The 26,331-nt window shown below is 46.9% G+C and overlaps 2 protein-coding genes across 2 annotated transcripts in view; one reads left to right on the top strand and one right to left on the bottom strand.

Annotated features, from left to right (window-relative positions):
• Positions 1-1,650: 1,650 nt before the first annotated feature.
• On the top strand, positions 1,651-18,208 carry LOC119457552 (uncharacterized). Its single transcript, XM_037719160.2, has 4 exons — positions 1,651-1,833; positions 13,749-13,981; positions 14,420-14,560; positions 18,079-18,208. The coding sequence occupies exons 1-4, from the start codon at positions 1,651-1,653 to the stop codon at positions 18,206-18,208; spliced, it is 687 nt and encodes a 228-aa protein (XP_037575088.1).
• Positions 17,835-26,331, bottom strand: part of LOC119457550 (probable methyltransferase TARBP1) — a 50,262-nt gene continuing 41,765 nt past the window's right edge. The window contains exon 25 of the mRNA XM_037719157.2: positions 17,835-25,124. Within this exon, the coding sequence (XP_037575085.1) occupies positions 24,962-25,124 (163 nt within the window). The 3' untranslated portion in view covers positions 17,835-24,961. The remainder of the gene's footprint in view (positions 25,125-26,331) is intronic.

Raw genomic sequence — 26,331 nt, 5'->3', positions numbered from 1 at the left:
TCGTGTTGATGCGAGACGCACCACGAAGGTCAATTCGCCCGCTGCCGCAGCCGCGCTTGCTCACTCCGGTGTTTTGACAGCGCGTTTCCGCGGTCTTCAAGTGAGATGTGTTTATGTTTGCTTGTGCGCTTGTGACGCCATGCTTGTTCATTTAGTTGGTATGCCTATGTTTACAAGCTTATACGGCCGATGAAACTACTATCCTTACTTCCTATATAGCTGTCTACTAATTTACTATCACAATCGATGCTTCGCCTTTCGGGCGAAACTGCGGCTGTTTCTTGTTTTTTTTATGCGTAAGCATTCTTTCGTGAGTACCCCAGCAAAATCTGTCTGTCACGCGAAAAGTGTAAGGCCTTGTATATGCACAAAAAATGCGTAATTTGCGAAGTTAAGACATTTAATCGTTATAATAGTGTAAATGGAAATGGTTGGTAGTTTTATAAGGGATAACAAACAATTGAAACAAAAATAAAATTTATCAGAGAGAATACTCGTATGATCAGATATACCCATAGGGATACATAAATTTTCCATAGAATATGTATGGGGAAGCCTATAGTAGGGATGGGCCAGCTGAAATTTGGGGATGGGTAAATTGAAATTTTGGGGTGGGCCAACTTAAATTTGGGAATGGGACAACTTAAATTTGGAAGTAGGCCAACTTAATTAAAATTTAGGGGTGGGTCGACTTCAATTTGTGGTTGGCCAACTTGAAATTTAGTGGAGGCCCAATTGAAATGTGGGAGTGGGCCAACTTGAAATTTGCGGGTGGCCCAACTGAAATTGGGGGTGGGTCAACTTGAAATTTGGGGGTGGTCCAAGTGAAACTTGGCCCACTCATACTTTGACAACTCCAGTGGAGTTCCCGCATACTTAAGTTTCAATGGCTAGGGCAACCCCATATATGCCTGCCTGATGCAAAGGGCATCGCTAAGGTTCATCATCATAATTCAGTGACTTTATGACCCAGCCGCCCAAAACTGCGTTTTTTCCGCAGGATGAGAGACCGGGTGAGTTGGTAATCTATGATGTGCACAGCGCAACAGCAGACGAAATACGGAAAGGCACGACGGAAGCAGCACTTGTCTCCGCACAAGCGCTGCTGTGCTTGCGACGCAGACAAAGCATCGCCCCCCCCCCCCCCCCCCAAAAAAAAAAGCGTAACTTGCACTGGAGGCGCAATGCTAGAGAGACAGCGAAGCTGATGGGCACCTAGCTAGTCCTGGCTTTCGGGCTAGGCTAAGCACTACCAGGTCATCCCAAGCATTTTCCGGAATTTATAGATTATTGATCGATTAGCTATTGATTGGCTATCGATGACTAAGCTTAAGTAGTCCTAACCATGCTCAGCTAGCTGGCCAGGCTCAGCTTCGCTAGTTCACAGGGGTACGTGCCATTGCGCTTGGACCCTTTCTGCACTACCGCCAGGATCGGCCCACATTTTTTGTGGACGACTAACGGCCTGACGGCCGGCTTAAACAGCTCCGCTGTTAATAAATGTTTTCTTCTTCTTCTACCCTTTGTCTCTGTCGCGCTATGCACATCAACGTTTCTCCGCACTCTCCCCTGTTGACAATAGTCAAGAGGGGAGGATAATTTATAACACATACGTTTCAACACCAACCAATAGTGCAATAACGTCCACAGATGCGGGCAGCACGCGTGTCCGAGACGGCCTGCCTCCTGGTCATCGTCCTCCTGGCCGCTGTTTTCTTTCTCCTGGCCGAATGCCACGGCACCGAGGGAAGCAACGTGAACACTGAGAGCACTTTGCAGCAGTGGCACAGCGATGCCTCGTCGGGAGACGGTCGGACGTTCACTAACTCACAGGTGAGTGTCTTCCAGAGCGGAACTTCCTTTCACTACTGGCGATGGCAACTCCCTCTTGCGAGCAACAGTGCACATCATCAATTCGCATGACCGATGTGGTTTCACGGAGTGATGGCATTGCATTTCCGCGCCTTTTCTTTTTCTTTTTTTTTGCGTGAAATGAAAGTCCTGGACCTCGAAAAGCCAGAAATAAAAATACTGGCAAACATAAGAGCGCCCTATATAATTTATTGTAAACGCTTTTCACCGAACCACTTTCGGTTTTGTTTCAAAAAGGGGTGTATGTGTCATGACGTCATGACACAGGAGGTCGTCACGTGGGAGCAGGACATCGCGAAGTTCAGGCCGCAACGAGTTGCTAAAGGTGTGACAGTCACGCTCTTCGAAAGTTCGGTTCAATTTCTCTGGGCTAATTAGATGACGGGGTTAAAGACTTCCTATAGGATAAATCATGTCGCCTGATGCGGGTAATCAAAAAAAATTTTTTTTGCGTGTTGTCTAATTACTAATTCCAGCCACTTTAATATGTGCGCTTCTGTTGTAAAAGCGCTCCCGAAGAAGTACATTTAAATTACCACATCTTCTCTACATTTAAAGAGCCCCTCACCAGGCCTCATTAAAAGGTTTGTTATATATTAGTAGTTGTAGGGCGCCATCTAGGGAGCATGTTACCGCAAATGTTTTTTTTTTAATTGCTTTATTATTGCTGGCTAGAGGCGAGCTTTACCGCCAAGGTAGACACTCTTCAGCCTCGACAAAAGTTTCGAAAGCGACTTCTCTTCACTGCCTTCTCCCATACCGGAGCCGACGAACCATGCCATATTTACTTCACCAGACCTGCCTCTCTTTTGTGTGCGCGGCGCACTCCCAGTGGCGGCATGGCTTATTCATTAGACGATTTACTGAGGTCGCGTGGCGTAATTAACGACGTTGCAGGCAGTGAGTCTTATGTAAAGGCGTATGTACGTGTGACCGCGACTCTTTCGCAGGAAGCATCGCTCCCTCGAGTTGAAGAGCGCAGATATCCCTGAAATTTCAGCCGCTTTTCGCACCGTGCAGCCTTTCGGTACTTGGATGGCACGATGGATGACTTACATGACTCGATAACTTGGGTTATTGTGGTTTAATTTTCAATTATTACTTTCGTTCTACGACATACCGAGAATAGATCTAGAGCAAATATGATCGTTAGAAAATGGCTTCGCGGTGCCCATTCCTCTGCTCGATGCCCCCCAACACTGCGCTAGTCTTTCATTGTCCAAGGTTCGACGAAAACTCGAAACACAACGTATTGGCACCGTCGAAGCGAGTTGTGTATAAGGCGTTTACTGAAGGCAGGAGTCCTCTCTGGCGCTTCCCGAAGCACACTCGGTGCCATCTAGCGCGGCCGCGAATCCTGCTATATAGTGGCCTCCGAAATGCACGGCACGCCGGTGCGTGCGACCACTTAGAAATGTGTCATGCGGCTACCGGGCTCCTACCTCTCCCTTCTTTCTGGACACACTGCGCCACCTAGTGGCACTGCCGAGAAGTCCGCGCGTGGCCTCCGAGACCATGTCCGAGACGAGAAGCGTGGCGCGCCGCTGCGTGCGAACGCTGAGAATTGTACCCTCGAATGCCGCACACCCAGTGACACATACTGAATGACTCAAGTTTGCGAGAGGTTCACTGAAGAACGGCACGTACCCAGTGCATTCATGGGGCAGGTCGCTAAAGCGTTGGCGTGAAAGACGTTAATCGAAATGCGGCGCATACCCAGTGCATTTGTGGCGCAGCCTGCTAATGCGTCGTGTTGCTATCCGTGAAGGACCCTTGTTTCGTTGGTTTGATTCTGCTCAGTGTCGAAGAAACTTTAGGCACCTTTTCGTCATTGTAGAGCGGCACATTCCCAGTGGCACATACCTAGTGACCCAAATGGGCCTCGAAAAGTTTCATTGAACAACGGGAGAAACAGAGAGTCTCATTGATTTAACGAAAGTTGGGTTGATTATTATTATTAAAGTGATTAAGTGTTTCGTTTTAGTGCCTCGTTATAGTTCTACAGGTGGCAAGACCACCCACAAATTACGACCTGTGAACTTAGCTTGCAGTTTGTCATTTTGTATCTTTGACAGTCTATTCACTAGCAGTTTTATCTTTTATGCTACACCCTCTTATGTTTTCATCACGGCTGGTCCTTTTACACGTGTGTACAGCCCGCAACTCCTTCAGCAGCATTTTTTAAAAACTTCTGATTTTTTTCGCAACCATTTATTTAGAGTTTTCAGAAAGCCAGCGTCATACAGCACCAGTTCTATATGGTGTCCCAGCTAACTTTAGCCAAGCCGATCAACAAAAAAATATTTAAAAAAACACCGTGCAATATACAATTATAAGACTTGCCGTGTTCGGTCGTCAAACCTCTGACGACTGAACACCGTAGGTCTTATAATTGTATCTTGCACTGTTTATTTTACTATTGAAGCGAAAGCTTCATTACGCTACTTCGGGCAGCCGTAGGCGACTCAACAGTTTTTACCTTGAGAGCTAGAGGTCAGACCACAAGAGAGCATTAATGCGCGTTTATAGTCCGACGTTATCGGCACGCGGGCGAACGGCATCATACGCCGGGCGCGTCGGAGCGCATTGGCCGCGCGTCCGGTTACGTTGGCGGCGCCAGTACGTCGAACCATAGGTCGAACCATAATATAGCCGCTGTTCTCGCCAACGTGACATAACGTGTGCGCGCGTTCACGCTACGTCGGACTATATTTAGGCCTTTAAGGAGCCCTGAAAGGAGACATTGCTGCCGTTGCTCGAGAAGAGTTGGGCCGGGCTGCGAGTTGCAACCAAGTCTCACTACTTTACAGATGCACCGCAGTGTCTTCATAGGCATAAAAAATGATGAATAAACACTGTGTTCGTTGGCAAACATGTCTTTATATCATTGCGAAACCACACCTCGGCCACAGCTCGACAATGGGCCTACCAGGGCAGTGAAGCTTTCGCTATGAACCAGCTAGGTTAACCAAAGCTAAACCACACCAATTTTTTATTCTTTTCTTCTTTGAACAGTTTGGCTAAAGTTAGCTGAGGCACTCTGTATAATAGAGAGCTTGTTTGCAGCCAAGATCTCAAGTTGTTGTGCAGGTATTCGTGAAGTCTTTATCTCGAGTATAAACTGATCTTCGGTCCCCAATAGCTGTCATTTTTGCCCTAGTCATTACACACGTCGTACCTAATTGGGTCGAAATAATCTATTCTTGCTATAAATATATGCGCCCTCTTTTCACTATTTGATATTCGACACTTACTATTCGTTTCGTATTCAAAAAACTTGATGTTCGCCCGTGGTATATCAATAAAAAATCATTTGCAAAAGTGTGCCAGTCTGAGAAGTTAAACTGAAACCAATGACCTGGTCATGCAGCGCTTAAGGGCTCCCTCGCAGACTACGTTACTGGACGGCGCCGTCAGCTTTCACCACCGAAGCCGTACAATCTTCTAACTGACCTCCAACGTGGAGCCGCTAAAAAGCCACGTGAGGAGCGAAAAGTGCCAGTTTCGCCCGAAGCGCGAAATATGGGCAGCTTGAACGACTTCCGACGGTGTTCTAACTGTACGCGGGTTTGACACGGTGCCACGATGCAGCACCCAAGGCGATCGAACTCGTGACCTCGAGCTCAGCAGCCCAACGCCATAGCCACTGTCATAGACACTGGGCAATGGCGCCAAGTCAGAACAGATATTAGAGAGCTTTAGCGTGTCCGGTATTCCGCTAAACGCGGCGGACCTGGGCGTTTTGCCGGAAGGGCGGAGCAGGCGGAGGCGCAAATGTGGGTGGCCTGCAAGGTGCAGCTACCTGGTGGCGCAGAGCTCAGCCAGACAAACACAGAGCTAATAATGCAGTAAACAAGTGTGTTCTACTTCTCTGCTGATGTCAATTTTCGGTAGCGCCGTAATCGTGTTCACGAATCCGCCGCCGCCGAAAATGTACACCATCAGCGAACAATGCACTTCGGTAACCGCAGTAATAGCTCTGTTTATCTGGTTGAGCTCTGCACCACCAGGTGGCTTCACCGTGCAGGCCACCCACATTTGCGCCCCCGCTCACCCGCTACTCCGCCCGATCTGCCAGCGTTTAGCAGAACACCTGACACGCTAAATTCTCTATTGCGAGTGCACTGACTGCCTGGTGGATTATGTAGAATAGCGCGGCTGTTACATGGTTCCTAGCTAATTTTTTTTCTGGGTAAAGCTCAGTGCTTATCAGCATCCCCCTCGTAGGTTGAATCAGTAAGCAGTTGTCTACCCGAAACCAGACTCCAATTGTCGTTGATATGGAGTGGCGTCTGCTTCGCCCTTCGCGAAAGTGACCCATTGATGCTGTTCCCGAACTAGGTGCCCTAAATTATGCGAGCTGTTATGAGTTATATTGTATGTGCGAACACTAGCCTATGTGCTGCTTGTTCAGCCATAAAATATACTCTCATCGCACCTTCATTGCTGTGATGACGACCAAGGAATGTGGCATTGATATGCACATAAATACACATGAGTGCACCCAGATGTTGCGTCTTCAAAAATGCCACATTTTTATGCGTAATTTTCAAGATTCCTTTTTTTTAACTATTTGATGCAAATCAATCGCACGAATTTATCACAGACGGCTATGATATACAAAACGGACAAAGTACAACAGCTTTAGGGAAAGCTTTATAATAAATCATTTATATAGGAAGTATTGAAAAGCGAGATTTTATTTTTCTCGCAGATACTGTTTACTGAAGAATGAAAGAAATCTACTCTGCGCCGTATTTTGTCACTATAATATTAATATTAATCTTTTTCTTTAATATTATTGTTATCATTCATCGCGACAGAGTAGCTGATCTATATATATATATATATATATATATATATATATATATATATATATATATGTATAGGCGACAAGTGTGAAGCGGTACTACGTGAAGCACTGAACAGGGGGCAACTACGATTAGCAGAAAAATATAAAGTCGTTTGAAAATCTGGCCCCGACTTACTTGCACTTGCTATTAAATTTCGACCGCCTCTAAATAGTTATACAGGCTGCTATGTGTGTACTGGAAATTTGAAAAATCAAGAGCTTTCTCTTTTTAGTCGTTAAGGAAAGTGTACTGCGATTAAGTATATTGATTACGAAGATGCTTAAAGCAACACAGGGTTTTTTTTTTTTTTTCATTTGCTTATTCCTTAAGGATCCAAAAGCTTTACATTGAGGGGGGGGGGGGGGGGGTAGCACCCAGAGACATGTAAGCATCAGGTCAGATCAGAAGAGAAAATATGACAGCAATATTGACGATTGCGATAAAGAAGTGGATATCGCCGTTTAATATTCACCACCAAAGGCTGTGGGGATTGAGGTATGCGCAGGTAAAGCATTTGAAGCTCTGCACACAGGCGTTGCGACATTCTTAACGCGGACGTACAACCTCGCGCTCTACATCGGAACGTCATAGCCACTGATATACCAAGTCGGGTGTCAATAATGTCAATTGACGTACAAGAAAATGGACCCAAATAAAAAAAATGCTCGTGTTTTTTTTTGTTTTACATGTTGCGCACGCATTCACACGCACTGATAACGGCCACCTCAAGGTCATGTACGAAATGGAGTTGCTGCAGACGTGTCTTCACTCCGAAGGCGATCACTTGGAAACCACGGTCTTGCCAGCGTCGGACGAGACTTAATGAGATGAGCTCGCTTTCGATGGACACGGCTGACGATCCCGCTATAGCTGGAACGAGTCGTTTTCCGTAGGCCTCGCTTATTAGATCCCAGTAGGTGCTCCAAACTAAGTTGTCGATGCGATGTGCCTCACTGTCGTTAATGCTGCTTACGAAACCGGTCGCCAGGCTCGCTTCATGCCAGCGTAGCTGCCGCAGGAAGGTTACGTCGTTTGATAGCACAATGATGCGACGCTTCATGTCGGGGTAATCCGCCACAACAGAGTTTAAGGCTGCGATCGCGCCATAGCCCGGGCTTCTGAAGACTAGAATGGCAGAAAGTTTCAGTGCATTTAACAGTTTCAGTACAGGAGGTGCGTCCCAGTACGTGCTCTCTCTGCGCGGCTCTTCCATTTCGCACGGCGTCGACTGCAAGGATAGACGAAGTCCTGCTTCAGTTACCTTTGCTTTCAGAAGAACTCCGTCGAAGCGGCGTCCGGCGATTTCAATCAAGGTGCCCAACATGTCTGGACTGTCTCGCTGCAAGGAGCCACAAGACTCTGCAAAGATCCTCCCACGCCTTTGTTCACTGTCTGATGGCAATGTCAGCACGTTCTTCGCAATGCTCGAATGTTGCGTGCCGACGATGTTGCAGTACTTGTCGGTGAGAGCTCGCACAATTACATAAACAGCTAAAATTGCAGCGGACTTGAACATTTTTCCTCTTTGGATCGAATGCGAAGACAGCGCTTTTCTTTTTCTTTTCAACTATAGTGGCTCATACGCACTACAAGGGATCGGCCGAGACAAAGGTGAATAAAGCTAACGAATAAAGATATTAGATTTCACTTGCATATTTGCGAAATAAAGTTAAATTAGATGTTACAGATAAAGATGAATGACGTCCCTGAATGAAATGTACTGGAAAAAAATCAGGCAAGTTTGTACTCGGTCGCACAAAGCTTAGGCACAGCGACGCTTACTGGCTGATACCAACGTTACTAGAGTAATCTAGTAACGGTGGCTGATACTGCTAGGTATAAACTTGGTTGCTGCTAGGTCTTAAATTTGTTTAACTTAAAGGGACACTAAAGAGAAACCGGAAGTTGAGCTTTAATGGTAGATTATGCCATCACAATCACAGTCATATCATTCTTACGGTGAACAGATGTTTAATAAGCGAGAAAATACCAAAAAAACTGAAGGATAGGTGCTGACGCCCCTTCTAATTTCCCGCACTACACGTTCGTGACGTCGGAGATTACAAACGCAGGCCGGTCGCGATTGGTCGAGAGCGATTTATCGCTGTTAATAAAACGCAAAATGAAATACACCTTAAACGTACATAAACAGCATTTGCCAACTTTTTAAACCGTTACAAGCGAGGAAGTACAAGTTTAGCGCAAAATTAAATAAGAAAAAAAAATGGCATGGCGATACATCCGGTCGTGATAGTTTCGTAGTTTCGTTTTTGGTCCATGCATCATCGCGTGCGCCTGTTCCGCTCTACAGTGTTTGGTTGCGTGGCTCGAAAAACGTTGACTTCGCGGGAAACAGCCAGAAAATGCCTCGTGTGTGTAGTGTTGAGGGCTGTATAAATGGCCCAAGGGCAGCGGCAGTGTTGACTCGATTGTGTCCTTTCATGTGGTGCCGCGCGGTGAGCCCCGGCTCTCCGACGTTCGCAATGGCTCAGTGCTCTGCCGATGATAAAACGGCAAAAGAGCCAGAGAAACCGATGGTGTGCTCTCTGCATTTCTCGCCCTCGGATTATGTGTATAATCCTACAAAAAAGTATCTTGGCGTGGCCCAGAGGCCAGTCCTTTCTCGAGCAGCTAGCTGTTACCTCAATGCGGCCTTCATAAAAACCCCCTACCGGAAAGACGGTAGGGGGTTTAGCAGCCTGCAGCAGCAAACTGGCGGCTCGGTGAGTGCTGAATGTCATTAAATAAAGCCACAAAATAACCTTACTGAGTACGTGCGCAACTTTCTACGATTGTTTAGTCGCGAACATCGTCACCTGGCGGACCGGACACACGCCTTCCGTCGATGAAAACGAAGCTCTGCTTTCCGCCGGCGCCGCCGGCGGCTCACCGCCATCGCACGCGGAAACACCTACCGCTCGAGCACGGAGGATCATTTCGCGCTCCATTTCACTGAACATCGCTGAAATGCAGTCCTGCTTCCCTGGCGAGCTCTTCGTTGCAAGGTTCAGCGGCAGCAACGGTATCCATCGCGGCTAACGCAAACGCAGCGGCCATGCAGCCATGATGCAGCCAGCGCCTCCGCCGTTTACGCAAGCGGTGACGTATCATGGCGCATTCTGATTCGCTGAGAGCAATGCAATCTGTGACGACACTGCTTCAGCGCCAAATCTGGGGTGAGAGAAATTGAGGAAGAGATATTTGGTCTTTGTTTACGAATTTCTCCGCTAATAACTCATATTTTTGCACCCAACAAAAACTGCACGCGTTCCTGAAGGTCCCTCTTTTATTCCAGCTGAACTTCCTGTTTCTCTTTGGTGTCCCTTTAACTACGCATGTAGGAAGGTATTCTCGAGTGATCATTTTCGGAGGTACCTTCCCTTTCGCGACATTTCGCGTGACCAGCGCTGGACGCGTGGGCGCCTACGAGCGACAGCGCTCCTGGCATGCCACAAACGCATGGCAGGCTAACCAAGTTTCGTACAGTGCCAAGAACGCTGTCGCTTGCCGACGCCGAGCGCGTTGGTGACATTTCGCGCGACTAGCGTTGGACACGTCGGCGCCTACGAGCGACAGCGTTCCTGGCATGCCACAAACGCATGCAGGCTAACCAAGGTTGGCACAGTGCCAAGAACGCTGCTGCTTGCCGACGCCGAACGCGTTGGAGGCTAGCCGCTCGATATCAATCGGTCAGCTTCGCTGTGTCTTGAGTACAGTGTACTAGAATAGGGGCAGTGTGCTCACTGCCGTATCCCTGCGCCGCGTCACCGCGGCGCACTCAGCGTCGACTGCTCCGGCGCCCGCCAGAGGCGCTGCCGCCAGTTTCTCCTGAAAACTTCCCTCGCTTTGTATGGAGTACGTTCTGTTGGATCGCGACGTTGACCGTTCTCCCTCAAGGGCTGCAGAATATAGCGCCAACGTTCCCTTTATGAAAACTAACCACTTAATATCGACGTTGTCGGCTCTCGACTGCAAGTTCCACCGGCGTTTTCAGCAGTATCCTCTGTGCTTGCTTTGTTCTTGACGCTTTACTCAATGTGCACTCTGACTGAGTAAGAATGGCTAGCCGCCGTCGAAAATACTGCATTGCACCCAAGTGCAGAACTGGCTACAGTCGTGTGAAAGATGCACCAAAGGCGTCTTTGCTCAGCGTTCCACGTGATGAAGAACGGCGAAAGGAATGGGAGAGGAATCTCAACCGTGCAGATAAGACACTGAAGGAATCTTGCGGGTCTGTGAGTTACACTTCGAACCGCGATTCATAATTAGGTTCTTGTGCACCTTATAGAATGCAAAGAGGTGTGCCTTCCTCGTGACAATTGCCACTGCTATCAGAAAACGCTGTTTCCACGATTCTTCCGAATTTACCACAGTACCTGACGAAGACGACACCGAAGCCCAGGAACAAAAGGAAAAGGTGTGAAAGGGACGAAGCACCCGCGAAGAAAATCCTAAGCGCTCTAGACATTAGCTGTTCGGAGTTTTCACCGGCTGCTCCCGGCGCTTCCGGGATCATTCTTTATTTCGTTGTAAATAAACATTGTTATTGCATAAATGTAACCTGGCATTTTCATCCTTTCGATTACATGTCGCATTAACGTTACGAAAGATGTAATACCTAAATAACCAGCTAACCACCTTAAATTGTGCAGCAGTGAAGCCCGTTTCACATGGTGCGATTTTGTCTGCGAATTTGCACGTGCGAATTAGCAGCTGCGGAAAATAGGCCGCCGGACCCTTCGTGCGTGCGTTTTTTGGATGTTCGGCGTGCTGAACTTCTCTGCGAAAAACGCAGATGCGTTGGTAGCCACTGTAGCGGTGGAAACAGACGACCAATAGGAGGCGGCTCACTCATACGTTATCGCCAGTCAGAATGCTTAACGAGTATGCGAAAAACGCAGCTGCGGAAATCGCAGCTGCGAAAGACGCACTGCAAATTCGCACCATGTGAAACGGGCTTGATACCTAAATATTCAATTTCGTGAATAGATGGTGCAACGTGAAAATGTCTAAGGCGCTGCACGCCTTACCTGCGGAAAAAAAACGAAGTGGTGGTTAAATTCGGCGCGGTGGTGCTGGGAACGCGGATGCACGGTAGTTGTGGGGAAACCACACTTACCATTTTATCGATCAGCTGCAGAAAAAAATCGAGTGTCTCTTGCTACCGTGACTGCAGCGGCCGTATCAAGCCTTTAACAGAACAGCATGCATAGCAAGGCTAGTTCATCCGTGTCTCCGGCTCAAAACATCGCCAACCCTCTGTAGATTAGCCGCAACAATAGTAATTTATTTCACTGCACACTGCGAAGGTGCACCAAAAGAACTTTCGTGCGCTGCACGTCGTGCATTTTACTTTTATACGATGAAAACAGCAACACGCCATAGCTGTTTTACCGCGACGCGTAGGAAAGTTTCAGGTGACGCTGCGAACCGCGCCGTCTGTCGGCGGCGACACGAAGTGCGTCAAGCTCTGCCGCGTTGTGAGCGCACTACAACTCTTCTAGTACACTGTAGTCTTGAGCTTTGCGCGGCCTAGTGCAAGCTTTCGCCTTTTTTCTCTCTCTCTCCTGGCTCAGCGCGCCGCGGAGAGAAGAGAGGCAGGGGTCGGGAAGGCAAGGAGCTGGCGAGGAGGAGACCGCGTGCGCATGCACGCGGTCTCCTCCTCTTCCGGGTTGCCATGGCTGCCACGGCTACGCACCACAAATTACGGCTGGTTTAAACAGCTTCGCTGATAAAAAAAAAAGAGAAACGCAGTTCTGCCCGAAAAGCGAGGCATTAATAGCGACAGCAAAGTATTAGAGTATTAGTGTTGAGGCAAACGTTCGCTCAAGCGCACGGGCAAACATCCAAAGATTTCACTCCATGACCACAAGCACTCGCTGTCACAACGCTGGCGTGAAGAGCGCTGGCCTCGTGGAGCGAGGCCGGCGTTTAAAAAATCAAAATGCATAATTGAATAATTAGCATGATTACACTAATTGCTTTTTTTAAATTTATTACATTGCGGTACATATTTCAATGTATCCACTTAGAACGAATTCTCAGGACTACGCCAGTTTCTAGATATTTATTTTCGAAGTGTCCGGCGAAACGCATTGGCGTTCCAGTTACCTTTGCGCGTCAATGCACAAAACGGTGTTTTCTTAAAAAGTAAGCGGAACAAAAATGCATTTTTACCGCAAGTTTGACGCTGCATATCTCGAAACCTGTGCCATCCTCAGAATTCATTCGAAGTGGATATGCCCTGCGAACTCACTAGCTACAATTCGTAGATTGAAATATGTATTGGAAAGTAATTAATTAAACATCAATTAGTGTAATTATGTTAACTATTCAATAAAACATTTTGATTTCTCGTAGATGTAAGGGCCGCTTCATCGAGTAACTTAACTCAAGGATTAGAATTGCGATATCTGCCACAGCCAATTCGTTCGAGTGCCTGAATTAACTCAATCTTAATTAAGGCAAAGTTAATTAAGATAGAGTTAGTTCAGGCACTCGAACCCACGACCTTCGTGGAGTCGAACCCTCGAGCATATGTGGGAGTCGAACCCACGACCTTTGGTGTTAAGGCAAATTAAGGCACGGTTAAATAATAGAGAGTTAATTAAGGCACTCGAAACCACAGCCTTTAATGGGAGTCGCTCCCTCGGCATTTACTTTTGGTGTTACTTAAGGCACAATCAATTAAGATAGCGTCAATTAAAGCACTCAAACACACGACCTTCGGTGGGAGTAAACAATAAGTAACAACGCATTCGAATGAGAATGTCAAGTGATTTAATGAATATCTAGTCAGCGCGCAGGCTTTCGCTTTCATCCTCTTTGGCGTATGCTATAAAGTCACTCAATTTTTTTTAATGGCTATAGGCTTTAAGATTGTCACGTGACGCTCCCTCTCAATCTTTTCCCCCTCTTCTGTGCTGATGACGATGATGATTAATTGGCATCCCCTTTGAAACGGGGCAGTGACAAATAGTCACCTAGCCTGCTTGATTTAATCTGGTATGCTATACGCAGCAGCGCGCTCTCTGGCCCCTGGCGGCGGCCTCGCAGGTGCTGGCCTTCAACGTGTCCAACTTCGTCGCCGTCATGTTCATCAAGGCGCTACTCGTGGCACTGGGTCTCGCCACGGGATTCAGCGGATTCGGCCTCTACACCGCCAGGCGCACCGACCCACCCGAGTTCGCGCTGCCGTACCGGCCCGGGACGCCGTCGCAAGCGGTGCACGAGCCTCAAGACCACGGACACGTGCGGTACGCTGCAGGAACGATATCCGGCGCTTCGTTGCATCCACGGCCTCCGAGGTCGGGCTGCGAGCGGTACCAGATAGCGCGCACTGCCCCAATCACGGAGGCCATGTCGTATCTGTAGAGCTTTCTTGAAAAAATGCTACGGGGTAGTTTCGGAATGCGATCGCGCACCTACCATGGGAACGGCTATTCAATGACGCCAAACGCACATTGAGTTGAGGGACGCAGTAGTGAATGAGGACTACGGATTAATTTTGAGGGCATGGTAGCTTTCCTTTGACTTTTCGGTCGATTTCGCGGTACTGCGTTTTTTTTTTTTTTTTTTCTCGGCGACGATTATCACCGTTATATGCGCCGGGATGGTTTCTTTGCAATGACCAAAGCTGATGTGCGGCCTTTTCTAGGGGATATAGCACAAGAATCCTCACCTATTTTGTGCAGGTGGGCGACCACATACCTGACGTCCCTGAACACGGGTGACTACCGGTGCCTCAAGAGGATTGCGTGCGAACAGCCCGAAAGAGCCCGTTTCTATGCCAGTCTAAAGGACACGATCGTGGCCGCGCTCAGGATGGTCCCGTGGTAAGTGCACGCCCGTGGTCTTGGACAGGGTTACCGTATAGTAGCTCTAGTTTCGGGGAAAGAAAAAAGAATACCTAACATAAGTCCCTGAGCCCGCTCAGTAGCACCAGTACAGCGCATATAAAAATTCACCGACGATTACGATACTCCCTAATACGAATTTTGAGCGCAGCTGGTTGGGTGTTTTGAATTCGCGATATATTGTGGCAAAGAATTTGATTCTGAACGATAGGGTCCTTCCTCTCAGCGGCTGCGCTGAGCCTCCGCTCGAGCAGCTCGTTTTACAGCAGCGGCAGAATTGTTTCCACCGGTTGTGCCGCTCATTGTTCAGAAAGAAGCGAGAACGCAGGAACGCGTGGGTCGCGCGGAGCGCATTTTCTAGCGGCGGCGGCGGCGCAGGCTAAGTAGCGCATGCGCAGTGGGTCCGAAGCTCACGCCAGCGCTTTGTTTCCGCATATGGTATCGCTGGACGCGCTCGCCGTATGCCTGGTCGCCGCCGTGAACGTCTAGTGCGGCACTCCGCTTTCCTCCTCACCCTACCGCTTTATTCTCCTCCGCCTTCCTCCTCGCGCACTCATCCCCCCCCCCTCTACGCTCCGCGTTCACTCTTTCATCCTTCGATGTGCTCGTTCGCTCGGTTACGCCGAGGGACGCCGATGCTCAACGCAAGAACGGGCGCCCGAGCTGCGCTCTACATCTTCCACGTTTCACCATTCGCATAGTCGAACTACACTGTATAGAATTCTAGAAACATGTACCGTTCGTTTTCCTTTTTAGTCCGCGGGTACTATTCTGGACATTGTCGAATTTCGCCATATTGTCTAATTTGCGATCTGGACAGCTCTGATTGGCCCAGAGGGCTGCTACGGGCGCTCTGACTCAAAATGGCGGCACTACGAAATTCGCAACATGGCGGAATTTGGCAACGTTCAATGTTCAGAATAGTACCCCTGAATAACAGATGACGACGTGCGAGGTAATGGAGTCCCAGCAGAATATTCAGCATACTGAGGTCAACCCCATTTTTATGCAACGTACAAATTGTCGTAGCAAAAAGATTACCGCCCCTTCCACTCTGTGAAGGTGGTCGAACAGCGAAGCTGTGTTAGTTACACCGACTACTATTACGAGTGTTACATGGGCATGTGTTGCTCGTTTACGCAATTGCGTAAACACAAGTAAACACAGACCTACAACAGGAACTTATATTGAAACGTTGGAAGAGGCATCGGCTGCATTTACGGACACCGCGCGCGTTCGGCGCGAAAGCGGGGAAACGCGGACGGCTTCGGCAGCAGCTCTACGCGTTATCCGAAAGGGCGCGCCGCACAGAAACACCTTCTCTTATCGCCTCTCCTCCTCGCGCCCAGCGCGGCCTCTCATTGGTCGCCTCCTCCCCCTGCGCGCAGCTCCTCCTCTGCTGGTCACATGACCAGCCCTCCCCCGGCGCGGCTCTCATCCTCTCCTGGTCGCGTGACCTGCGTGATGCCGGACAGTCAAGGGTCGAACAGCTCCGCTGTTAAAACGCCGATGAGCAGGCCGGAAGAATTACAAAATGCAGCATTGGGGATGCTTTGATACGAGCAATAAATAGGCGCCTTACCTCGCAAACACTGTTCTTTGTCGGAACAAAGTTAATTCGGCCAATGTTGTGCAGCCACTGCTTCTTGCGCAAGCCGTCACGCTTTCCTTGTATCATAAAAACTGCAAAACCATCTTCAGGCTTTTTGCTAGAGTTATATGCGCTACACCCGCCGGGGTGGCTCAGTCAGCTAAGGCGTTGCGCTGCTGAGCACGAGGTCGCGCGATCGAATCCCGGCCCTGGCGGCCGCATTTCGATGGAGGCGAAATGCAAAAACGCCAGTGTGCTTGTGTTGTAGTGCATGCTAAAGAACCCCAGGTGGTCAAAATTAATCTGGACCCCTCCACTACGGCGTGCCTCATAATCAGAACTGGTTTTGGCACGTAAAACCCCAGAAAGAAGTTATATGCGCTACAGCACGGCATAGCTCTAGCACAACACCGCGTGCAACGTTCGCTGCGCCGAGCCAAGTAGAAAAAAAGGCACCAACGAAAAAGAAAACGATAAGCAAAACGCGAGATCCGCGCGTTTCCACGGGCAACGGCAGGAAGACCAATCGTCGTTCAGAAAAACGGGCGCAGAACCGGTTCCCGCGGAGGAGACGCGCAAGGGGCGAGGAGGTCGCGCGGCGCTGGCAGAGTTCAAAGAGTGGCGGTACTTTCAAATTATCAAGTATTATTAGCGTGTGCGTCTGTGTTTCATAAGAAATGAGTTAGGCACCACCAAAATGACAAAATTTCCCGCGGAATTGTTTCATCAACGCTGCGGCGAAAGGAATTTGCACTATACGTGCTAAACTCTTAAATCATACTAATTGTGTGCATTTATTAGAAATTTCGGAGACCATGCGATCAACACCACGAATGTCGACGTGACATCACATCAAGTGGCAGTCTTATAAGGTGCCACTTCTGCCACGTATGAAGTTGTGCAATGCCAAAAATGCTGTAGCCTGAACGATTTACAATAACCGTGCTCATTTAAATAAAGAAACAACAATGTGCAAAAAAAAAAAGACTGCGATGCATCCATCCTTGAATATGAATGGCGACTTTGATGCTATTATTGCAATCTGTCTATGGTTGGTAGGTAATTGTTGATGATGATGTTTCATATAATGAAGATTATGAAAGAGGGGATATGATACATGCCCAGTGACCCAAACTGGCATCAAAGAGGTTCATTGAAGAGCACCACATACACAGTGAGCCAAGTTTGTCCCATGAACCCGCTTTCCCCAGCATAGCAGTCAAGTGTTCTGCCCATTCGACCATGGACTACCTAAAAAAAATTATATTGTGGGGTATTACGTGCCAAAATAACGATCTGATTATGAGGCACGCCGAAGTGGGGGACTCTGGATTAATTTTGACCACCTGGGGTTCTTTAACGTGCACCCAATGCACGATACACGGGTGTTTTTGCATCTCACCCCCATTGAAATATGGCCGCCGTGGGGATTTGATCTCGTGCCCTCAGGCTAAGCAGCGCAACGTCATGGCTACTACGCCACCATGGCGGGTCCATGGACTACCACTCAAGTTGGCGGGAAAGAGGTTAGGTGCAGACATACATATATACATAGAGACAGACTGCTGGGTGAAGTTACCAAAGAATGCTAATAGTATTGAAAAAAAGATGTCACACAGCCGTACTTCTCCAGCTTTCTCAAATAAGAGACAGTGCTCAAAATGAGTAAAACCTTTTATTGCCACAAATCAGGTACTATATATCGCATACAATAAACACCATTACAAAAGTTGAAACATTTGGCAAACGCTGGCAATGTCTATTGTCAATATTTATTTTTTTAATTCTTCCAAGGCCGCTGAGCACAGGCATCGTGGGCTTGTTTTAATCAATAGCTGGCAATGTTTATCTGGAGACACTGCTGCATAAAAGCTAACTTCATGACTGAAACTTGTCTCCTTTTCAGGATGTTCTCTCACAACCCCAACCACGACAAAATCACAGAGGCAGTGAGGTCGGCTGCGCGCATGGGAACGAGGTACCATCAACTCTGCCACCTCAAGTTCCCATGCAGAAGCCTCCAATCACAGAGATGACATCGGGAGCTTTCGTAATTTTTTCAAACATGCAATGCATGTACTCTGAACGTGGCTCACAATGCTTATACTTCATATGCACATCATCAAACATGGCGCAATCGTTTTGTAATAGATGAATTCCGTCACAACATCTCACTTATCACTTGTAAAAGGAAGCTGTCAATTCAATAAGAAGAGTAGAAGTTGAGTGTTGCATGTTAGAGCATTAGCCATAGAAAGCCGAAGGAAACTTTTCCTTACCTCTAATGTTAGAGAGTGTCAGCTGCCTAACTGCTACGACGTTTCCTCACGAGCTCGCCGTACAAATTTTAAACTTCCTCTGGAGATTTTAGGCAAATACTGTACCACACACCACCGTGTAGCAATCAAAGGAGAGAAGTGGCACTTGATATGGTCTTTGAGATACCGCATGCAACACTGATTGATGAATTAATTGGGTTGAGTACTGAAAAAGCAACAGAGGGCTGCAAGAGATGCCATTGTTGAAGGGGGCTCTGGATTTACTTTGACCGCCCAGCATCCTTTAACGTGCACTCAATGCACGGTACACACGAGTATTTTCGCATACCCTCATTACAGTTAAACCTCGACATATTGAACTCGGACACGACGAACTAAAACTAAAATCTTCCTTGCCAATATCGGCATTTCACAAATACTGTCGAACTCTGTAAATACATATATCGAATCTGAAGGGGATCACAAAAAAGTTTGTTATATAGGTAATTAGCTATATAAAATAAAAATCTTATACAGAAATTTTCAAGGCGATTTTAGTGCTGTTCGTTATACACAATAATTTGTTGTATGTGGGTTCGATATATCCGGGTTCGACTGTATACGCTTATAACGAATATCGGATATAACTAATGTATGTTCGTGTCAGGTGCGACTTTGTTATAACAAGGTTTGACGACATAATGCGGTCGCCGCAGCGGGGAATCAAACCCTCGACCTCATGCTCTGCATTGGAATGCCATAGCCACTGAGGCTAATCACACAACATAGTTAGCATATGCTAACTATGCAACTCCCGACATAGGGGCCATTTCGCATTTGAACACACTCTGTTGTTTGCCACATGGCAACACGTGTGACAGAACCTGCCAGGTGTGCGACAAGGCACCGGGAAGGCGTCGTGTATCCGTGGAACTCCAAAGCGAAGTTTTAAAAATCAACAAGTATACAATCGACTAATGAGAATATATATGCTAAACTGAACAATGTCAACTGAAAAACAGTTTTTGAATGACATTTTCAAGGGAGGTAAATGTAATGTTAAAAAATGTTCTGGGAAACATCTGGGAATCTTGTAATAAATTTTATAGCCTGTGAGCAGTACAAACAGAATTCGTTCTAATTTATAAAAAATTCAGGTGTGCTAATTGCAACAAGCTGATTGTAATCAAAACATAGTTGGCGTTTTTGGCCATGGCTTAGTGAGACAGTGCGAATACCTGCCCTAACTTTTTACTATAGTATTAGTAAACAGCTAATGAAACAGACGAGCATGGTTTTTATATTATGATCAACAAGCTGCTACTTGGCAATGCTTGTGGGTCTAGTACTTCAAGAGCATTCACTGGACAGTATTGTTAGTACATGCAAGTGCTGCATATGTCTCATGATAGCACCACTTTAACACCACTAAACCACAAACATGGCAAACATATGTGGCTGAATGGAGAAACACAACTAATCTCGTATTACTGCTTTTGTACCAAACTGAATATATTGTTTCCAATTGAATGCTGCAAAAGCAGCTTTTACAGACTATTGCAGGTAAAATCAGTGTCACAAACGAATAGATTCATTTGGATGAAGGCATGGATTATGACTCATGGTAACCGTAAAATGGGGAACAAAATTAAATACGAGAGCATTTCTTTCTGTGCATTGGGACATGTGTTCAGGCACAAATGTAATTTCAGCTGACTGTATATATGTGAATAAATGTGCATTGTGAAAGGAACAAACTGTCCCAAATCTCTTCCTTGTGCTTCTGTAAACATTTACTGGCAACAGTACAGTTAAGGTTTTGCATTTTGAGACAGTTATAGCGCAGGGCCATCATAGTTCCCCTATTTAAATACATGTTCAGAGAGAGAGAGATAAATGAGCTGCCTTTCGCATCTCATTTATCTCTCTCTCTCTCTCTCTGTTCAATGCAGAGATGCCACTGAACTTATGTGAATGAAATGTGTTGCACATAAAAGACTAACAGGGGTAGATTTTTCATTTGCATTCTTAAATATTTAGCCAGAATATTATAGCTGAAAATCAAGACTTGGAAAAATAAAAATTGAACCACCAAAGTCCTAATGTCGATAATTTCACAATCGAAACAGCCATTGCAGTCCTATAAACAGCAATAATGGCCACCAAATATAATGCATTAGTTTACAATTTCTTTAAATGGTTACTCTGCATACATGTATTCTGTTAAGGCCCCATTAGTATAGGACATGAGCAGCCATTGTATCGGCACTGCTGCGTTTCAGTCGTGTGCAGTACTGGCGGCATGCTGTCTTATGCCTACATAAGCAATGCTCTCAATAAATAACCGGTTCTTCCTGTTCTAGACAAGATGCCGTGAGCATCGTGTTTGTTGCCCATTATAAGTGTAATCAAGGAGTAAAATTAAATTATGGGGTTTTACGTGCCAAAACCACAATCTTATTATGATATCATAAGAAGCCATGATATGATTAATAAAAATCGGGCCCCTCGGTTCCCAATCTTATTATGAGGCACGCCATAGTGCCTCATAATTATGAGGCACGCCATAGTGCATTTTCTGGGGACTCCAGAAAATTTGGACCACTTGGGGTTCTTTAACGTGCACCTAAATCTAAGTACATGGGTGTTTTCGCATTTCGCCCCCATCGCGTGGCCGGGATTCGATCCCGCGACCTCGTGCTCAGCAGCCCAACACCATAGCCACTAAGCAACCACGGCGGGTTGTAATCAAGGAGCACAGGAGGCATACGTGAATATCTTGGCAAATATCTACAAAGATCCCACAGCTACCTTGGTTCCTGGCGATTTACAATCTGTAGAAATGCAATGTACACCACGAATTTTCAGAAATTAATGAATACCACAAAATGTACTTTAATACAGTTTTCTCTCATCAGATATTTCATGTCAACCTGCAGCGGCATGCACTCAATTAACCCGCCACAATCCAAACTGTACACAAAAGAGCACTTGAAGCGACGTCTACTCGTATGGCACTGGATACATGCGAGCAAGCTTTAAATGTAGGCTTGAATAACACAAATGGCACAAAACAGGCCTCAACGCTGGGAAGTCAACAAAGTACCCGTAGATATTCACAAAATACTACAAGGCACCTAATTCATGTAACCTACAAACGCACTATCCTACACACGTGAAAATAGAAAAGCAGCTCCAGTCAAACCTCGATATAATGAAGTTAGAGACCTTTAGCTAAATCGCGAATTGCGAGGGTTAATTTGAAATGCTCTGGGAATTCATTAATTCCCAGAGCATTTCCAGTGGATAGTATCTTGTCAGTGAGCAGTTATAAACAAATCACAAGAAGGTTGGGCCATAAGAGCACGGTTATGAGTGCCAGCGTGTGCGCTACAGATTACGCCGAGAGCAATGCATCGATGTGGCTCACGGCGTGCCGAAATTTGCGTGCGTTGCGTCGCGTGGCACCGTAAATCTTGGACACTATGGCTGATCGCGCTTACCGCCCGCAGCCATCATCAGATGGCGCCCACAAATTAAAAACAAAAGTGTAAAAAGATACAAATATTCGGCCTGAGCAACAAAAAAAACTGTCAGTTTTGCCAGAAAGGCTGAGCATTGATGGCGATAGCAAACAGACAACTATACGAAGTAAAGTTCATAGTTTTGTCGGTGTCACGCGCCGCTCAGGCAAACGTTAACATACCTCAATCGATGACCACGAACTCGCTGTCTCAACGCAAGCAAACACTTCGTAAGGTGTCTCGGAAACTTGACATTACGGGACCACCAGCACTAGGTGCAGGAACACAATGCACATCAAGGCACCAACCCCCTCGGCTCTGCCTTTGCACTTGCCGCGGATTACCTCCAAGATACGGCCGCATGCCCCGCATGCGAGGAGGAAACACGTGTGCTAGGGGGAAAAAGCAGATAGGTACACGTGTTTCCTCCCCCACCTAATAGCGCAAGCTTGATCAAATTACCACACGTTCACACCCTCCCCACCCAAAGCCACCTAAAATTCAAGAAGGCACTGCCCCACCCCCCTTGCGCACAAGAAACGTCAGCTCTCGTGTTCCTCCGAGCGCTGCGAGCTACCACGCACCCCCGCGACCTCCACAAGTTGTTTCCCAATACTACTAATGGCGCAGCAGTGTTTCCTGCGTACCGTGTCCCGGCGCGCGCGCTCTGATGGCTCCGCTCAAGCTTTTCATGCAGGACACTTCGAATAACTTTTGCCTCGGCTGACATTTTTATAGTATTTTGCGAGATTTAGTAGCCATACAGGCTCCAAGTACATTTGAAATGGCTGAAAACTTCGTTAAATCAAAAGCTTATGACGAAATGGCATCGTTAAATCGCGAAAAAAATGCAGAGTTTTCAGTGGTACTAAGATCGGGAAATGAAAATAGTTTGTTATATCACGAATTTTGTTAAACTGAGGCTCGTTATACTGAGGTTTGACTGCATATAATGTCTGAAAACCTAAAATTTATATAATAGTACTATACACACTACAACACACTACACTCTTAAATATGAAACATGGTCATAACGTGCACAGGAACAACATCTGAATGATCGGCCTGATGACATTATCCCAGCCGACCTAGAATTTCGCCCATGTAGAGCATCACTATGACTAAAAGCATGTGGAGCAAGGCCGCCACAAGTTTATCAAAACCTATCTGACAAGGGTGGATACATGTTTCCTCATTCAAACTAAAGTCAAAATAGAAAAAAAGAAGATAGAGGCTTCCATAGAGAACTCGCCATTTCAGAACTCTCATTTGCCATGTCTCCATTCCTACTGCGAACATGGAACTTGACAATTCACAGAGAAGTGCATGTGAATGTGAATAGAATTCAGATTACAAAGTACTGTTGCACGGAGCAACATGTAATGTAGAGTGAGACTTGAAGATGTGATGGTGGCAGTGCCTTTATGTATTATGACAGCACCCAATTAGCATGGCTCAGTGCAAATAGAAGAAAAGTACATTCTAGCGCAGCCACTCATGGCTATATACACCACAAAAAATACGGTGGCACGCCATGATAGATTGTGTAAAGCCTTTGGCGAAGCTATCAAGTGGTTTGGTGGCTGACTTGCGCCATGAAGGAATTAGAATGGCCTGTGTCTGATCTACACTTAGTTACCCACTATGATTTTACACCAAGGAACGGTGCATGACACACTGCAGCACTGTGCGTCTTTAGAGTGTTCTGCCTCTTCTCTGAATCACCGACCCAGCAATACAAGAGACGGGGTCAATGCCTGACGAAGAGAAATATTGGTCATACATTTGACCATGTTGACCCCATAGAACGCGAGTATGGGGATGCCAAGGAAAAAAGAGCATACGGCACAGCACTGTGTTCTGTGTCTCCATGGTGTTTCACTGGGACACTAACCATGACATAAAAAGCCAAGCCCAATGCTGGCCCAACATTGACAGGTGTATGCACATTATTGAGAAATACTGGTCCTACATAGGGCCATGTTGGCTCTACATGGGCCCCAGGTCCCGTGCTGCTTGGGACACATGACGCAGCAGGGTGTTGTGTCCCCTCTGACTCAAGAATGCACACAATTTCCATGGGTAGTACAACCTGTTACATGGACTATGATGCAGAGGCCTGGCAGCAAGCTCTTGAGATGACAGTGTTTTACCTTAGCGGCCTCAAGCTGCCTAAAACAAAGTGACATATTCCTGATATTCCTGGACAAAGCTTGGCATTGCCAAATAGTGGTTACTCCTATCATGGTGTCTTCTGGTTGTTCCAGAGTGCATCAGCAGTGCTTCAGAAGCAATGCAAAGCAGCACCTAAACTGCGTTGTGAGACAAAGCCAGCTCCACTATGCGCACTGAAGCACCTGGTCATTACTGTACTCGCAATACAGCTTGAATGCTGTCTTGCACAACTTTATAACGCTACAAGAGCATCTCGAAACAACTAGTTGAAAATGTCTTCTTAGCAGTGAAAACGACAGCAGGTACAGCATTCGCTTGCAGTAGTTCTGCAAGGCTCAAGCAGGCCTGTATATATTTAATGTCGCAACCCCCAGCACTGCCACCATCTCCGACACAAGCTACCCAGACACATGACGCAGCAGAGTATTGTGCATTCTTCCTGGTAGCATCAAACACTTTACTCATGAGTAAATTTACCTATGGTTACAGAATTTACCACGAGCAACAGTAAACTTCTGCACAGTAAGTTGCCATGTGAGAGGGTAAAAAGCTTTGTGCAAGCTCCACACCTTTGTCAATTCACTGTGCAGCACTTTGGAAAAGCTCATTAACGATAGATAAATTTACTCACTTCAGGCTTCATTCAGGCCACCCTTAGTTTTCCCGGGCTAATGCCGAGTTTGCTGGAAGACTTCAAGACGTAAAGGCTTCAGTGCCATCGTAGATGATGCAAGCATACATACACTTTGCACTGCTCGGTGCAAGAAGACGGCAATTCTAGAACAGCCAGTGGCCGTTACAGCTGAGCGACATGACCGCGCACTGCTAGAGATTATTCCGCGGCAGGCAACGCAAAGTGCTGCTTCGTGTATTCCCATACCAAGATGGCTCCGCTAACGTGAACATTGAGAGAACGTATGACACCGTGTTGAGGAATCTCGACACAGACGTCAAGCAGCTGAATCAGCTCAACCGGGAGTCCTTCTTTCTCATTTCTAAATGCAATAAAAGAAAAAAAGTAAGAATGTTATTGTAGCAATCTCTTTTCTCCTATGCTAACCATTTTCTGAGCCAACTCGTGGTTTAAGAAATGCCTGAACATCTGCCAAAGGCTCTTTCAAGTGCCAACTGGACGGTACAGAGTTCTTGGTAAGTTCGTTTAATCAATCTGGCCATAAATAATAACAACATGATAGTACTGTTAAGATACAATGGCTAAAGGGAAACCAGAAACAGTTTAGGCTGGAACAGAATAAACTCAAACAATGGGTTATAGAACATTTACTGAAGTGACTACACCTATCAATTTTGTACTATAAACTTGAATCTGACAATTAACTTCAGTTAGGCAACCAATAAAACATGTTTCCTCCTATAAAAAAATATATATATATATATATATATATATACAGTGTAGACCGCTTATAACGCAAGTCGCCGGAGTCGCGAATATCCGCACTATAAGCGGTACCGCACTATAACCAAAGCAACAATTTTCAAGGCCCGCACACATGCAAAACATGTGCACCGAGCCGCCATGCGTATGCGACAGTCGAGGAATGCGGCTAGAACGTTTGCATTCAATTTACAGTCGAATCTCGTTAATTCGAACCAAATCACGCGGCAGCGCCTCCGAATGGCATTGCTCCGGCACCGCCATAGAGTAAAAGCTTAGGAGAGGCCTCTCAATGTCGCGCGCGAACAAAAAAAACTTAAATAAAAACGCGGCGGAAATTTCACTCTCTCTCAAATGGTAAGGTCGCCGATTCTGCGTTGCGCCGAAACATGCGTGTACGTGCCGACGTCTCAGCCACGCTACCGTAGCCACGCGTAGAAAATGGCAGTGAACCCTTCTTTCTCTTTTATGCTTCCTCTACTTTTTAGTCACGTGTTGACCTTGCACGCTGCGGCTACGGCGCAGAGGGAAGCAGCGGCGCTGTCCCAGGCCGTCCAACGAAACTGCCCACGCCGGCAAACGCCCGCTTTCCGATAACGGCAGAAAACGAAACTTCGGGGAGCTGGCGCCGAGCCGGCTGGAGTAACGGCGCCTGCGGGCGTGCATGGTGACAGTCGAAAGTGAGGGAGCTACGAGGAAGGGCGAGGGGAGCCACCGAAGCGGCGGAGTTGCCGAGGCGAAATCCGCTTCGCTGCCGCCCTTCTCCCTCACATTCCACGGTCTCCGCGTGCGCCCTTCGCCGTGCT

Source organism: Dermacentor silvarum, chromosome 7 (assembly GCF_013339745.2).
Source record: "Dermacentor silvarum isolate Dsil-2018 chromosome 7, BIME_Dsil_1.4, whole genome shotgun sequence".
NCBI classification, from domain to species: Eukaryota; Metazoa; Arthropoda; class Arachnida; order Ixodida; family Ixodidae; genus Dermacentor; species Dermacentor silvarum.
The sequence above is the reverse complement of the archived record's forward strand: the minus strand, read 5'-3'. Positions and strand labels throughout refer to the sequence as shown.